The sequence below is a fragment of the Camarhynchus parvulus genome, chromosome 6, assembly GCF_901933205.1.
Source record: "Camarhynchus parvulus chromosome 6, STF_HiC, whole genome shotgun sequence".
In the NCBI taxonomy this organism is placed as follows: Eukaryota; Metazoa; Chordata; class Aves; order Passeriformes; family Thraupidae; genus Camarhynchus; species Camarhynchus parvulus.
In genome coordinates, this window is record NC_044576.1 from 6,318,732 (window position 1) to 6,337,056 (window position 18,325).

Sequence of the window (18,325 nt, forward strand, 5' to 3'; positions counted from 1 at the left end):
GAAAAGCAACTACTTCTTCAAAAGAGCCTTAAGCAACAATCACACTGCACAACTGATCAAAAGAGAGCACCTCATGCCATTAACTTTTCTGGGGAGCTACCATTGGCAGGCTGTAATTACTCACTTGAAGGCAGTCATGAGGACACCATGCCCAACTGTTCTCTGCCTGTGATTTATATGCCTGAGGGAATGACCAGTGGCCAGAATATCAGTGTGGCAGCTCCCTTCAAAGAGCCTGTTGTGCAGCACCAAACCAGGTTCACTATTACTTCATCACCAAACCATCTTCTACCTGCATTTTCCTTGGATCCTTTTCCACCTAAGTATTTATCCAGCTCAACTCAATTGAGCTCATGCCATGAAATGAGAACAAGCAGGGTGGCTACAACCTTTCCAGACAGAAGGAAGACTAAAGCCCTCGGGACTGCATGCAGGGGAAGACAGGAGTATATTGAGCATCTCCTGATTCCTCCCCCTTTTTGGAGGTGTGCATTAGTCCAATCCTTTCTCTTGTAATTGAACTGGTTGTTTCTTTTCTTTGTCTCCACTGACACCACTAACTCATTTAATGTATGTTATGAAGCGCCAGTCAGATGTTAAGTTTCTGCCTTTAATGATGTGTGCTTGAACTAATGACCTTGAAGTGCAAGGCACAATAGATCTTTACCATTCCCTCAACAGCCAGGCTTTTATTCATCAAGTTTATAAGCAAAACCTGTGTGCAAAAGGAACACTTGCTCACTACTACTATTATGGTCATTCTGCTGGGGCTGTACATTGCACTGAAAGAATGTGAGTTATAAAGTGCATGGGTTAGTAAAATCTAAATCAAGCAAATGTTTAATACTAAGCCATTTCATCTTTTTCCAAAGTTCAGCAAATTTAATACAAAGCATTGAAATTGCACTTCAAGCCCCAAGGCTTGCAATGTTGGAGCCTGCCTGATTAACATAATTAAAAGAATAGCATAACTCAAAATTTAGTAAATAATTAAATATATGCAGACCTATTGTTTACTTCCAACTGATAGCATGATTCTAGCTAAAAAATTGCACTGCTTCATAGCTGACAAGTTGCTAGAGCACATCCCCTTTTTCTTGCTGTGCATATGATTAAAAAAGCAGAGGTTAAACACAGAAATAATAAAAAAAAAGGGGAGTTCTATTTTTGGTCACAGTGGTGCTTAGCTCTTTCTTCTCTTTTTTACAATAAGCAGGTGCTGCTGAAGAGGTGAAAAGACTCATGGTAGGAGGACACTGAGCTTGAGAAGGGTAGGAAAATGCTTCCTTGGAAAGAATTGTTCTCCCCTTCCACAGTCACTACATATCGTGTATTGCATTTTCCTACCTTAGCCAAGATCCAGCTTGCAGGAGAAGCCAAGCTATATCCATTACATTACTGGACATATAAAGCCTGTGAGACCTGATACAGAGGATTGCTCAACAAGGGCAAACTGACAATTGTATGTGGCATAAAAATCCTGCCTTACACAGTGCTTGTGAGCCACTCACACCTGCACGGCCACAGAGGGCTCCCAGAGGTCACAGAGACAGGTTTTATGGGATGGAAATCTTATTTTCTTGACCCTGAAACCACAGAAAAAGTGCCTCCTTTTTCTGCAAATGCTGCCTGCTTATCTTCATTCTCTCCTGCAACAATTCTGCCTTCTCCTTCAGCCACTGTGCGGATCAGCAGCCCCTCCCAACATATGAGGTGGAAAGCCAACGACAAAATTAAAACAAGTTGGCAAATGTACCTATATATACATATTTCATGTTAGCACAGTTATGCTTCAGAAATTATGGCAACAGCAATAGAATTCTGCTGCTGTGATCATGGATAATCAAAGCAAGTGAAAAAAAAGCCAGTGCTGAAATATTTTCAAAGGTATGAAAGTCTTTACTGTTGTGTAATTTAAATTTACTTGCCATCACTTGAAATTTCCTTTCGTCTGCGTGATTAGAATTTAAATGCTCCCAAAGTACATTAACAAATATAATTCTTGTTATATTGCAGATATACTGCAGCAACCTCCTCTTAATGCTGAACACTAACTAGGTTCCTTAATTCACCACAGAAAACACAAAGTACAATTAGTTAAAATGTTTTCAAATGAAGTCTTATTTGGGAATGACCCACAAGATAAACCAATACAGCACTTTCTACCCTACTTACTCATCCACCCACACGTCACTAAGTTGTAGCAGTATTTTCTACAGCTGTAAATATGGGATGTTTGCATTTTAGAGAGCATGTTTTTAATGTAACAGTTTTCAGTTTGAGGCCAAATTTTGCACATTACACACCATGGTAATATACTGTTTATTTTCGATACAATTCTAGCAGTTCCCCTGAAATTACCTGGGGCACAGTGGATTTAGGAAACATGAACTGAATGGTAAATCTTAGCAGCTCGCTCAAAATGTTATACCTGACAACAGTAATAGAGGGACAGACATTACAAGCCTTCTCATGCAATATCGCATGAAAAAATTGTCAAAAAGTCACCATCCCAAATTCTTTACTTTTCAAATTCAAGATATATTTGATGAATAGAAATTACTTTTCCCTGAAGACAGAGTTCTGGAGCACATTAGTGTCACATCGAAGACTTTATGCAGCCTGAGTAAATTGGATCTTAACTGGGAAGTAGTTGACAGAGTCAACCTGAAAGCCAGGTAAACATGAAGCTGCAACACCCTGCTGAAACACAACTATTTATTGTAGCATTGGTCAAGTTCAGTGTACTCTTCATGAGCAGCTTGAATTTTTCCCCACCATTCTGATCTTATCAGATGTGACAGGCAGAATCCTCTAAATAGCACAAATCTATAAAAATGACCTTTTATGTAACTGAATTCCACAGAGCAGGGTTTAGTTTGGTAAGTCATGCTACCTTTTCATTACTCTTTGTCCATTCTTCTCCAATTCATTTGGTGGAAGGAGAAAATGAAAATTAAGAAAATCAAATTCTGTATGTCTGTATAGGTTAGAGCTATTGGCACCTTTCTGATTAAGCAATTTATTTTGCTACTAAAATTGCTAGTATGTTAACAGATAAATGTTAAGGAAGAAAGCAGATTTGTCTTCTTAATTGTATTGGTTCACTACAAAATGAAACAAAATCAACTCATGTTATGGTCCGCAAAGCCATAAATGTATTAAAATGGCAATCAAGTTGTGAAAAACTTTAGGGCTTAATTCCCAATTTCCAGAGAAACTCAGTCCCCTGTGTAACACACAATGTCCTGTTGATCATTTAATGTATAACCTTTAAACTTTCCCATTACCCAAATAAGCTTCCTTACCACAGACTTCTACATTATTATCTAATGCATATGGTTTGCTGCTTATTAGTTTTTGTAATGTTTCCACTACTATGAAAGAAAGAAAAAAACCCAGCAATCCAGGAGACAAAGTCTCATTTTATCTTACACTTGTCAAATATTAAGATTCTCCTAGTCTGTCAGATTTCTAAACTTGTCTAATGTCTTTCATTTGTATCTAAAATTAATAAAGTCTATCCATGCTGTATGATTTTCCAGTTGCTCTGATTCTGATTATGCACAATAATTTGTAATTTAAATTCACAAAGATGTGCCAATGTAGCAATGTATTTATGTTGTCAGTTTTAAAGGCTTGGCCTTTTTGACTCTGATACCAAAGCCCTGTTCTTTCCGCCCACTATAAAGTTCCAGTAATGCTTGGACTGACCAATTACTGCTGGTAATTTGATTATGTACCCTCTTTCTTTTATTATTTACCCATTTAACTGAGGATTGATCAGAACAAAGAGACAATTAAATATACTGCAATAAAACCAGTATGAATAACAAGAGTAGGAACTGAAGACAAACCAGCAGTAGATCAGAAACACAGAGATAAGACTGAAATCCTGTCTTTAACTACTCCTATTGTGTTTGGCCATGTTAGGGTTGCAAAGAAAAGGATATTAATTTTACATTCAGTAATCCAGAGAGCTCTGTTTGCAAGCAAGGAGGAAGGACAAAAGATAAAATCTGTGTCATGGCAAAATAAGTAACATTTGGCTCCTTATTTCCACCTTGACAATTTCTTGATTTCTCAAACAAAACATGATTATTAAACAGAAATTAATGGTTCAGTGCACAGTTTTATGCATGCAGTATCAATAGACTCAAGGGGTCATTCTCAAAATCAATAGAAACATAATGACATTTTTGGAAATTTCACTGCAGGGCACCACAGTGAACCAATGGTAGGATTATTTAAAAAAAAAAAAAGCCACACAAAAAAGCCAACCATCCCCTCCTGCCCCCCTCCCCACCCCAAAGTCAGCTACCTAGGCTCTAGCCCTCACTTTCTTTTAATCTAGACCTGCCAGGACAACAGTAACACTAAAAACTGAAAATAGTCTATTGTGAGAGTAAAACTTTTCAATACTTCATTGGAAATCTGACCATTACAGGTAATTTAACATTTCTCCAAAAGTAAGTATTCAACTACATCCTAATTCCTGATGAATACAAAAAGCTGGCACAGTATCTTTCTTAGAACAAAAGAAAATCATTAAGATCCTAAATGTATAACAGATAGAGACAAAAATGATAAATGGGCACCATGAATACAAAATGAATGCTAAGAAAAACACTGAGAGAATGTAAAGTAGATATTCAAAGTAGAATAATCTCTAAGGAACAACTCTAGCACTCTTTCATTTTATTATATAAGAGTACTATATGCATTAGTTGCAATGTATTGCAATCTTTTCACAACACACAATGTCCAGTAAATCTAGAAATAGACATGAATTCCAGCCTGTTAATGCCTGGAACTTGTCCACAGCCTTGATCAATGCAAAATTCAAGACACATCAAGCACAGGATGTTCTCACAATTCCAAGACCATATTTGGATGGCCTTCCTATAAATGAAGCATGCAACATTCATCTTTATCACTTAAAATCTATGTCATTTCCTTAGAGTGTGTTCACAGGCCAAATTTCATATGCACAGTCAAAATAAATGACAGTGCAAGTGCACAGGAGATATTTTTCCTTACCTCGTATTATTTGAATAGAACAGAATCAACACATCAAGCACTGGAATTCTAATACTAAGAAAATAGTCATATGTGTATCAGAATGTAATTCATGCAGAATGACCTGTTCTGTGGGAGTAGTAACAACATTTTCTGCAATGTGTATTTACAATATTGTGGGATTCTTGTAGAACCAACCAAAAAGTCAAAAGGACCACTTGTCATAAAAGTGGAAAGCAGAATGTTGAGGTATTTCCGCCAAAAACATCTGTACTTGTTTAGGGATTATCCTGGACACAACACCATCTGCAATGTAACCCTGCAGAACCTACATGGGCTCTGACATAGGCTTTGCAGTCAGAGGACAAAATATGAGGATGCAATCAGCCAAAAAAAAAAAAAAATCCAAAAAAACCTGAACACTCACCATATAAGCTTCTTAAGTTCAGCCAAACAGTCTGCCCACTCTAACAAGTAGGAAAGAGCAAACATTAAGTATAAACAATCAAGTATTTATTCTCTTTGCTTTAAGTTGGCCAAGAGGAGATTCAGGATGAGTTCACTACCAAATTTTCAACAGCATACGTGGAAAGGCAAACCAAAAAATATTTTAGATAATAATCTTAACCGTGAAGAACACCAAAAGGCTCCAGCTGCTGTGTTTTCAAGCCTGCTCTGAGGAGATATTCTACCTGTTTGATGTTTTCTGAGTGCTTGAAACACATAAAGAAGTCTCAGCTTCCACAGAAACACAGTGGATTTGTGGGAGACTCAGGCAGCACAAGGTTAGCTAAGGCTGATGGAAGAGGCAGATGGGAGCCCATTTCCCAAAGATTTCCATTCTCCCATCAGAAGAGGAGAGAGTGAGGCTCAGTGGGCTGGAGCTGGTGGGAGGTGGCCATCAGCCCACACTGAAGAAGGACAGAATTTCCACCTTGCTCAGTCAATAGCAGCCTGCAAATGACTCCAGCCTCGGGATCAAATGGTGAAGGAAACTGCGCAGACAGGAGAGAAAGGGGCCAGAGTCCTGCACTGCCACATCTGGGCTACCTCAGCCTGATCTCTTTGCCCACCAGGTGCAGGGGAAGGAGGCCATGGAGAGCACACTACACCAAACATACTGGGTATGTATATGGCTCTTCTTCCAGTACCATTTGGCAGCTTATTCCCATATTTCTGGTGCCTTACAATATTGTTGCAGTGTATTCAGACTCTCGTGAAAGAATCAAACATTATGCTTTGGATAAACTCCATCCCTTTGCCAAATGTTTTCCTCATTTAAGCCCTAATAAAAACATTTTGAATGATTACACGGAACCTAAATGGTGCTGAAGTCTTCCAAAAGTCTAGCAAGCTTCAAAGAACAAATAATACAAATGCTGAAGAAAACAGTTGTTTTGTTAATATTCTATTTACACAGCTGGATCCTTAGGAATTTTATCCATCTGTATATTTAGTAAGCAAGGCAAATTAATGCTTAGAATTGCCATTTCCTCAGTGAAAAACAAACCATTAAAACGAAAAGGCTCCCCCACAATCAGTCTCTCTCTGCCCCATTCCAGATAGACATGCACACCTCCCCCGTAGCCATGAACCACGAAGTAACTGGAGAGGATTCTTCACAGACAGATGTAATTTATAACAAAGGCAGGAAAAGGCAACCCTAACACAGAGCTTGCTGCCCTTCCTATAAAGTTCACCTCCTTACCAAGAAAAAGCAGAGAATAATTTGTTTCGTTTCTGTACTCAACTCCTTTTTCTTTTATTGTGAAAAGTTTCCATTGTCCTTTTATGTTTTGATTATTGAGTAAGTTTAGAGACTTGCCAAATAGCCCTAGATGGTTAACAGACCACCACTATTTAACTCTGAATGCTTTAACAAAATAAAGGCACAGTTCACATTAATATTCGATGCCCTCATTTTATTTATTATCTTTCCTTTGAAATTTAAACAATTTTCTTAGCTAAGATTTATTAAATGTAAACCTAAGTAGCAATATAAGTTACCTCAAATACCAACCAGACATCCTATAAAGCTTAGCTTTCTAATGAGTAACACTACATTTTGCTGAGCTTAGCATATTTAAAGGAAATCAAAATAATGCTTTATGAATTAATATTCAAATACATCAGATTCAATGTTCAGTAAAAATACTTTATGTTGTATCTTATGACAAGTTGTAAAATTCAAGGTGGAATTAGAAGACACAAACTTTATAGTGCGTTTTAAAAAGGAACTTTAAAGGATTGTAAAACTTGTCTGTTATTTAGACTTGGATTACATTTGTCCTCATAACATCAACTAAATGGATGAAAATTTATTAAAATGTATATTGATTATAAATCATCATGGTAGAGAAATGTCATGCTATTTATTTATATGAATAAGGTCAATATGTTATTCATAACATAAGGTCACAAGATGTATGAATTTGATACTTAAATATTCACCCGTGGGGATACATTCCCATGAAATATAACATCACTTGCCCATTCCACTGATACTTTTATGAATGCAATTTGATTTTCAAGATATGAAAAGCTGCAGATAAAGGTAAGGGGTACAAAATAGTTGTTAATTGTACTTTAAGGTCATGGATCTCTGTCAGTCAATTACCAAAAATTATGCAGGAAATGTTGGAAACAGGGCAACTGCCCTGGAAAACCAGTCTCCAGTAAGTCAAACTGTACAGGCACCAAAATGGTACCTTCTGGCAAACAACTTTAAAAAGGGCAGCTAAATTTGAACCACCAAAATATAAACAAAATGTGGCACATTCTTGAATAACTCCTTGATCCCTGCTACTTTACATGGAAGAGTTTAACACTGAAAATAGCACTGTACTGCAGCAGACATAATGCACTGGGCTCAAAATAAAATGTGTCTCTATTTTTTTTCAGCAGATTCCTTTCAAGTTACATTCTTTGAACTTCCTAAAGTTGAGTTATTGTGCAAATAACTTTCTGCCAATGTGCCAGCAGTGACCTACCTGGCTCTCACCAGCATATGTACAAAGTCCTTCCAATGGTTTGCCACACTGGCTGATAAAGAATTCTGTTTTCTAGATTCCTGTCTCCCCAGCAACATGCCCTATGGCAAGCTGAGGACCCCTAGACTGTGTGGGTCTTGCTCCAGCAGAGCCAACTATGCTGTATGGCACCATGATGGAGCTGGGGCTCTGAAATGATCTTCAAAAGCACTGCTTTTGTGTCAGGGAGTTTAAACACAGACATGTCAGAATAGCAATTCTCTTAAGTGTTTATTTTTTTGTTTTAAACTGGAATTAAATCAAACTGCAAAATTCTCAGATTCTCCTATGAAACAAAAGTACTGATCTTTGCTCAGCTCCAAGTACTTTTTTTCATGCTGATCAAGTTAAACAAGTAGAATTTGCAAAGGGCATCAACAGAGTGAACCATTTCAGAATACTAGAAAAGTAAAACAAAATTCATATCCTAATAGTCTGTCCTCAGCTACTTTGCTTAACCACTTAAAAATGTCTCCAAGTCAATACATTTCTGCCAATCTCAATGTCTTCTATTAAAATTTACATCTTGATTGATAACCATTTTTAAATGTGCCGTCTTCTGATAGAGCACTTCATCATTTGGGTCACAGAACATTCTGATGAATAGCAGAAACAGGCTGCCATTAATGCACTGACTACCCTTCCAATCAAAGCCTACAATTCCTAGCTGACCTGCATTCCAGCAAATAAACAAGTCATTACTGCTCTTATCCCAACTATGTATGCTTACATACATTCAAACACATATACACACACACAATTCCATACATATGGAAATCAAGTCACTTTCTAAATAAATAATTAAAAAACTCATAGAACACATCTGTGTATATATTAATTCCTGCATAGTCCCAAAATTGTTTTCCTGCCAAGAATTCAAATTTTTTCCCTCTCTCTCTAACATCATACAGTCAAAAAATGTGATGCTTTGTCAGCTGTACAACTGAACTATAAAGTGATCATGAGCCTCAATATTTTTTCACTAGTATCTTTAGTTTTTCATCCTTCACGGTGCTGAGCAATGTGACCCCAGTCACTTCTCAGTTTAATTCTGTGTATGTGAATAGGTCCATTGAAATTAAAGTTCCCAATTTGTTAAGAAGAGGTGCTTGTTGAAATGCTGGCTGGGTCAGAACCATGGTGCTCAGCACACTGAAGGCACAGCCCATGTCAGCTATTTGGCACTTGTCCTGCCTGAATTCTTTTCTTTCGTGACTTCACGCATGTTACTGAGTTAAGAAGCAGGCTTGTTTTGTATTTGATGTTTCCTAAGAAAATAATTTAAAAAACGTTTTGTTAATCATTCTCTAAAGCCTAGTAAAAGTACTCAGCACTGGCTTATGAGTTCCACCAGCTCTCTGGAGCTCTCACCAGCTCTTAGGGCAGAGCAGTTCAGCTACCAAAACTCAGGAATGTTAAAAGTTCATTAGAAGACCATCAGCATGTGACCTACATGGAAATTAACTGCTAAGCATCAGTGTAGCTTCCCTACTGACAAATGAGTATACCAACACAATCTCTGGAAAACAAAGGCTGTTTCTACAAGACAACAGATGCTTAAATACTTGAAGTAGCACTGCATACAATTCCAACAGACTCCACTTTTCATTCAGACTAATCACAAGTCCTTCAAGATCTCCAGTTACAGCCATAGCAAGCCTCAAGATCAAAGGGCTGGATATCTGTGAATTTTGTCAAAAACCCACTGGCTCTCCAGCTGCTTACTTCAGTAATCTGGACTTGGGTATGGCACACTTCTGTAATGGACATCAAAAATTTCCCCTCAGACATCAAAAGACTGACTACCAGTTTTAAACATCCACAATCAGAAAATAATGAACCTACTCCTGAAGCTGTAGTTTTGATCTTCGTAGCAGCAAAGGCTTGAGGAACATGTTTTGAAGGAAAAACTAAATAAGAGCATGGAAATTAAAGAGAAATGGAATGTAACACAACATCAATTTATCAAAGATACATGATGCCAGACTAATTTCATAGTAAATTAAATAAATAATTTTCTAGACAAAAGCAATGTGAGAGACGTGATCAATTTATGAGTAGGCAGGAATACCACACAGATGGGACTGAACATCCTTGAAGTCTATTCACTCTTGTATTCAATGACAAATTGGGAGGTGACATTGTGGGGACATCTTGTTTTTTTGAAGCCTATAGTGCACTGGGAGTACCTCAGCTAGAAAATACAATAACAAAGGAGAACTAGAATAGCAGATGTACAATGAGATAGGCACACAATACAGGTATAAAACACTTCTAGGACCTATCATGTAGGCTATTCCCAGCAGAGGAAAAGAAAGCACTATTGATATTTTACAAGGCCTTGCTTTTATCTCAGCAACAATATTATGTCAGTTTGGTCACTTATGTTCTAACAAACTGATTTAAAGTGGAACAATTATAGAAGAAGGCCAACAGGATGACAAGAAGCTGGTATGGATGTAAGCACATATGTATTAAAGACTACCTTCAAAGCAAAGATTAGAGAAGGCTGGCTTTTCTAGTCTAGCTGAATGAAGGCTGACAATAAAATTGCTGTCTCTTTATGCACTAGAAAAATAAACACTGGGGATGGAACGAGAGCTAAAGGTCAATACCAGCACAAACTGTCACAAGGACAAATGCACATAAGCTTGTCATGAATACACCCAGACCCAAAATTGAGGTTTTATAACAATAACAGAAACCAGGCATCAGGGCACTTCCTAACTGAAGGAGCAAAGACAAAAAAAAAGTTAACTTTTTAAACTGGAGTTTGACAGGTTTCTGAAGAGGATTATGAATGTTTCCCTAAGAGAAAGCAGCATGAGAGTTGACAATTGAAGACATCCCTTCCAGTCCTATGTTCTTCTTGATGTCTTTGCCATGGTGATATTTAGAAAACAAAGCTACAAAACATCAACTCACTGGTTTTTAGGCACTAAAAATATCTGAAACCTCCAGGCTTTGAAAAGCACTCCATTAGCTGGGGAATGAGTTTCTGTAGTGTGAGCTGATGTGCTTATGGAAATGTTCTGGTTTCATACATCTCTAAAATGCAGTTCTCAAGAAGTCATGGAGCAAATTCATTTAAACAATGATTGATTAACCAATCTAAATATGCAACACCTAATGAGGATTACGTATCAAAGTCAAGTCCCAGATTTTAGGGCTTTTGTCATCAGAAGAAAAAAAAGCTTTATTAGCTTTCATAAAGCATATTCTTCCTATCCATTTCCTTAAATTTAAACAAAGAAGGGATTTTGGTCAAACTTAAAAAAAAACCCCAACCCATAACTGGGTAAGGACCAGACAGAGCCCAAATGCTTAATGCTTCAGAAAGTAGGGAGTACACAGAGGGAAAGCATTAATGGACACTAGTTTGGAACTCTAAGCACAAAGGATGATATCTAGTGACTGCTATAATACTGAATCTGCACTGCCATTAAATTTAATCTTTGATATTTTTATTGCAACCTGACCCACTATGACATCTCTAAAGAAAATTACATTGTACACTACTATTTCAAGAAGTCAAACTTAGCTAGTCATCTGGGTCATAAAATAGCAGATTACTCCATCAGGCTGGCTAAAGCAACTAGGAATAAAACTAGATTTACCAACCACATTATTTTTATTAGGAAATGTTTCAAAGCAGACATAATCCCAAAAGACCTTAGCCTCATACCATCCAAAAATACACAACAGAGAGCAACAAAAAGCATGAACTGCAGTATAAGGTACAATTTGTAAATGAGAGAAAAAAATTTGCAAGATATTGTGTAATATATCATCCTATCAAAGCAGAATATATTAACTAAATGTAGAAATAGAGAAGAATAAACTTCTACACAATTCATGTATTAACAATTTAAACCTTTGTTCTAAGATCTGACGTGTTAATAGGAATTGCTCCATTGACTCCCTGAACATCAATATTTAGTCTGTACTCCTTTTGCTTTCCTTGAAATTGCAAGCTAATATAGGTGTACTAAATCAGAGCTAGAGAGCAAAATGTCCAGAACAGGCAGAAGGGAAAAAAACCAGTATCTTTAACAGCAATATTCCTGAAGAACTCTGGTATGGCAGCACTGCTTGCATTTTGTTTTGGATCACAGCCATAGAACAGCTAAAGCACAGCTTTTTCTGTAATCATTCTAAATGGGGGGAACTGCTCATAATAGTAACAGGAAAAAAAAGCAATGAATTTACTTGGCAATCTTAACACTTCTCAGCAATTCCTTGTACCATCATGTTTTCTAACAGGTATTCATGCATACATAATATATAGGTCTTTGTAGATCTGGAATGAAGGAGAAGTAAGGGATTTGATAGCTAGAAAGGCAAGTTTTAAATTTTAAATACTGTCAAAGTAGGTTAGAAGTGTGATGTGTGTTTTATCATCTAACCAAGCATTCATGTCTTTCTGTTTTAACCTTTTTTTTTACAAGGTAATATGATCACCTTAGGCAGTTTGAGGTTTAAAGGCTTTAGCCCATGCAAAAAATATATATATTTAAATTAGCCTGGCATTTGTTACCTTTTTTTAAGACTTGAACACTGTCTGTGTTTTACAGAGGTGGCTTTATTATGCTAGCTGCATCAAATGCAGAATATTAATCAGACTGTGAAGCTCCACTAATTATGTGCTACATTTAAATAACTTACATTTTGTTAAGTGGCACGACCACAGATATTGTATGCATAATCCTAGTTTTGAGTCATTTCCCTTTTCTTGTCTGATTTCATTCTACACAGGAAATGACAGGGTCATTTGAAAATAACTGCAGTGAAAGATCAAAAAGGAAACTTGATTGAGAACACTGTATAATTGCCTGTGCTAGAGAAAAAAAAATTCCAATGACTTTACAACCCATCGCTATAAGATTTCTCTGGAAAACACACGCTGTGGTTTCCCTAAAAGGATATCCATTACAACACTGAGTACAGCTTTTATTTGTTCTAGCTGTATCTCTATTAAAGAAGCAGATCTTCTCCTGAGGGTGCTGGGCTTTTATTCCGTAGGTAATTTTTTCGGTGCACATACTCGCTGAGCTAAAGCCATTTCAGTGGAAGCAAATCAATTCTGTTGAAGCAAGTCATTTCACTGACTCGTCTCAAAGTGTTCATTTGCAAAAGGAGATAATGCTGTAATTAAGCTCTTGGAACACTGTGGTTTTTGTTATTTGGGCAAATCTGGCCATTACAATTTAGAGTGTCCTGTTCCAAAAGAACAAGCTTTTATTGCTGGAGCTAAAAGGAAACTTCTTAGACATTAGTTGCACTCAGCTTAGAGTCAGGATCAGATCCAGCTCTGGGCTGTGGCGTGTCTGCAAGGGCATTTTTTTTTTTAGTAAGACACTGGTCTACATAACAGGACAGCAGCCAAACTTTCAGCACAAATTTACTATCTACTTTCAGCACATGAATTTCAGTTGATCTCCCATTCCCTGAGCAGATGCACTACAGAGCCAGTGACCCCAGGTGTGTCCCTGCCACAGCCACACACACCAAACCATGGCAGCCCAAAAAACTGTTCATCTAAGGGACTGCAAAATAGAAGTACTGATCTCTTTTATGCATAAGAATTACTAAATAAAACAAAGTTACAGCAAAAGAACTTAAAGTCTATGCTGATTTCACCTCCCCTCACATTTTAACACATAAAGCAAGTGCAAATAATGCCATAAATTTATATGTGCAGCTTCAATACCTTGAACTTTTACTTATTGAAGAACAATGCATCACCCTATCAAAATGAACTCTAACAGAATATAAGTATTGATTTTCTTGGGTGTTGGAGTGTAGTTGGACAAATTAAAAGCTCTCTGCCATGTAGCTCAGAATACAAAACAGATGGATTGAAGAGAAGTGGCACCATATGTAAGAAAAGGCCATAAAGGAGTTAAAGATTGTCATGCAGGGTTTTGTGACAGTTGTAGCTGCAGAGAGCACTTGTTGCTTGGATGGATCATGACCAAAGTCATTCCCTGAAATCCACTCCTACCATTGCCCAGAGGTGCTGGTACCCTCAGCAGAGGTGGTGCTCCCCCAGTCTGCCCAGGGCAAGCCCTGTCCTGCAGCTGGGACAGCGCATGATGATCTCACCCACCCAGAAAGGAGACTTCAGAAAACACAAACACATTTCCTTAAAGCTAGTCTGAAACCTTCTAAGACTCATGATTCAAGTTTACACAAAAATTACTTAATCAAAGCCCCATTAAAATCGATTTTACCAATTAAGAAGTGCTAACCACCCACTGATCTGATTACCTAACACAAAACCCCACCCTAACATAGTAATGCTGAAGTTCTGCTCCACCTTTGTATTGACAGTTTTGTCACCTATTTCATCACAGTTGGAATTTTAACCCACCTTGTAAATGACAAGAATAACTTCCAAATATTTGCATCCGTGTCAAGAAAAGCCATTTTATAATATGGCTACTTAAAAGCAACATGGAAAGCAATTATCCCACATTACCAGAGTCAAAATATCAGCTGAAAGTGTAAAGGAATTTTTCCAGTGTGCTAATTTTAACTTAATTGTGTACTGATAAGCTAAAATATAAATACCATCAAAAATAATACACTAGTGTGCCCCTCTGGGCCATCACTTGGCTCCTAATACAAAATTAAAATGGAAATATTTTTAAATGTATAATAACAAATATCCTCAAAAAGCACAGTCAGGCTAAAGGAAGGTTTATTTGATTAATTGAACCCGTCCATTTGATTAAAGACCATGTTTTGCATCAACACATTTTCTTATGTAGTTTTTCACATATAAGTTAGAACGCATCACAAAGCTCATTGTGATGCCAACTCACTATTGTTAACTGAATTCTTTCAAAATGCTCAGTTTCTAGCTTGTTTCTTTCTTTATAGTCAGTATAATTAACTCTTGGTGGCTACAGAAGCATGTACAGAACTCTGTACATGCACAAGCATACATGTTTATTAGGGCTGTGGTCAGACTAGGCATGGCACACAACATTTTCCGATTTTGATTGCTGATTTTAAAGCAGAGTCAGACTTATGTTGCTAATTCAAATTACATGCATCAACTTACAAATACCTACACAAAAGTGTTCCTGATTTAACACAACTAACGACTTAACCAAGCAATGCATTTACACTTTTTTGAGATCCCAAATTAATTTTGAATATGAGGATCAAAACATCTTAACTTGCGCTCTTTAATCAGCCGTTTTACGTTAGTAATGCAGGGATGTTGACATGAAGTTGCTTTGAGCAATATAAAACATATGCCATGGCACACTCGTTAAGGAACTCTGCATAATGAGTTCCATCTATATAAATGACTCACCTCATTACCTAGCACAGGCTCTTCTTTACGAACGTGGAAGAGGTAGTCATATGCTTTATAGTATTGAAATAAGCTGAAAAACAACATAACATAGACTATCACAGCTGTAAGTTTTTGGAAAGGTAACAATATTACAAGTTTTCTTAAAATAAGAGATACCCTCCAGCATGGTAATAGTCCAAATTTTAAAAAGAAACAGTTGTTTAACTTCAGAAACAAGCAGCATATTTAGTTTGCAGGATTTATTATCAGATGGCTGTAGAAAATACAGTGTGATACTTAAAAATACATCCACTTAGTCCTTACGAAATTGAACTCCGAGAAGACAAAGTTCTTCTCTGAAAAAAGTAATTCCTGAAACACTTATCACCAGGATACTTATGCCTTTATTATCAGCAATAGCAGACAAGAAGGAAACAAAGCCAAATCAGCTTTCAGATTCTGGGATGGGCTGCCAGTACAGGGAGAAAGTTTGATCTTGGAACACCAAAACAATAAAGAATAGAAGTATTTATTCTCTCAAGGTCACTTTGCAAAATCAGTGTAGTATTTCCTCAAAGAAAAACTAAAAAACTAGATTAACACACAGCAGTTTTGTGTACTACAACAAAAGCAACTTTAAATAGACTTTGTCAATGGACTAAAATATTTATCTTCCTTAAACATGTGTGGCTTTCCATTTCACATGTTTCAAATAATTTTGTTTCCTTTTCTAATGATCAATGATACAGCATTTGTCTAACCAAAAGTTTTGTTTGTCATAGTCTGTTACAATTAGTTCTTCTCTTACAATCATGATACAGAACTCCTGGCTTCTGTCACATCATTTTGACATAAGATTTAAAACATTGCTCTGTGATTTCATACCAAGTCCAGGCTGAAGAATGATTCCAAGAATTTATTGCTGTCCTGCCTGCTGTATCCATGAAAGATACAGCAATATTTGCAGGGAACATCTGTAACTGGTTCCTGTGCTTTCTGCCTAGGGACAGAACCCAGGTTCTTTTCTTGGGACCCCCATCAGCTGGGTCAGCAACACCTTCAGCTTGGTACCGGCAAGGCCCATGTAAGAAGTCTGACTGCCATCAGCTAGAGGCTGCCTTCTCCCAAACCCAAAGCACACAGGCAATTAATTAAGTTCTTACAGTATTTGCAATTTCATTTAAGTACATTTTTATTGCAGTACTTCACCAAAGAACTCCTGACATGTTTCAGTGGAAACACAGAAATTATTTTTAAAGAGAGTTCAGGACTTAACCTGGAAATGACTCACACTGATTTATGTAAATATGTGTCCCCTTTCATACACACCTGTAATTTGGTAAAATTCTAACAAGGATTATTTGAAAAAAGACAAAAAATATTTTATGAACATCATAGACACACAGGAAATAAGACATATATCCTTCCAATTGGATTGGCAGAAATTAGTATTTCAAATTTGTTCTCTTATCCTAGTGTTTTTGAAATAAGCCAGATTTGCAGCACCTAAAAGTCAGGTCTTTTCTTTCCCCTCCCCTCCGAATGTGTTATGATATTCTTCATGGACTATGTTACAGGTACATATAATTTAAAATATATACCCAAATGTATAAGTAATTATTTCTGGCATTTCTGAATTTTATGTCTTTATTTTTAAAACTATCTCTATTCAACCTGGCACTCCTAATCCTGTATGAAGGAAAAAATTTCTCCATTTAATGGTCTTGAAATCAAATTACATAAATCAGACATCAGCATTTATTTAGAAAAACAGTGTCATTTTCTTTCTTTTATCAGGCATTATACAAAATGCCCTTTTTTGTTTCAATTTGCTGTGAACAATTTAAAAATTCCATACCAGTGTTTCTAGCAATTACCCAGAAATAATTTTACTTGCGTAAGTAATATTGTTAATAATAGGCCCTCTTATGATGTCATATGAGAATCTGAAGGTGATTAACAATGACATATTTCCCCAGCTCCACTGCTTCCTGAAAAGAAAATGTCAGGAGCTATGTTGATGTGTGTTTGCCCAAGGAGACAAGATAAAAAGATGCTAACTGTCACCTTCCACCAAACCTGAAGGTGTCATTATAGTTGCTGCACAGTTTGTGCCAATGTGGTTAAGCATTTGTCCCTGTTTCCATTATAAATCCCGTGGGTTTACAGCTCATCTGTAAAAATGTGATCTGAACTACAACATGTCATACTGTCTTGAGCAGAAAATAGCTACAGGCTTATCATTTAAAATTAAACAAGAAAAAATATATTGAACTAATACATTAATTTGAATTGTAATAAAACTCAAACTATTTCTGAGTTAATAAAGTTTAAAATACACCCATTTAAGTGTACCAATTCCATCCTTATTTAGAAAAAAATATTCCAGTGACTGAAATAATGGATGGCATAAACTGGACACATATGATACATTTCAGTGTTATGTGTGTACATCCATGACATCGCTACAGCATCCATTTGTAATAAATTAAGCAGTTTGGACATACAACCCATATCTGGTGGCCAAAATACCATTCTGCTGCAAAAGTTTTGCAGCTTGATTGTATTCCTGCCCAGCTAATACTTTGGTTCAAAGTAGGATGGAGCACCTAATCTCTTGGATGAAATTCTTCCGACTGTGAAAGAATTACTTCATGGACAAGATATCTCTCAATGGATAATTTACACAAGAGTTATAGATGTGCTATTTGGAAAGAACATTTGTTCCATATAAATACACAAAAGACAGACAGGAAGGCAGAAGTAAAAGGAGTTGAGACATCTTAAATGCCAAGTTTCCTTTTAGTTTAGGGCTAGTACTTGGCAGGACATTATTTTGCCTTGACTACAGAAATTTGAGATTTAAAGAGATGTTCCCATTCCTTATGGGAAGAATCTTAAGTGTTTTATATTTTCCATGGGAAAGAAACAAAAGGAAAAAAATCAGAGAGTAGGAGAAAGAGACATA

General features: G+C 36.7%; 1 protein-coding gene across 2 annotated transcripts in view; it reads right to left on the minus strand.

Moving 5' to 3' along the window:
• The window catches only part of CABCOCO1 (ciliary associated calcium binding coiled-coil 1), a 50,339-nt gene that overhangs the window by 17,601 nt on the left and 14,413 nt on the right, over positions 1 to 18,325 (minus strand). For both annotated transcript variants that reach the window (XM_030951460.1, XM_030951461.1), the window contains exon 5: positions 15,376 to 15,448. In XM_030951460.1, the coding sequence (XP_030807320.1) occupies positions 15,376 to 15,448 (73 nt within the window). The remainder of the gene's footprint in view (positions 1 to 15,375; positions 15,449 to 18,325) is intronic.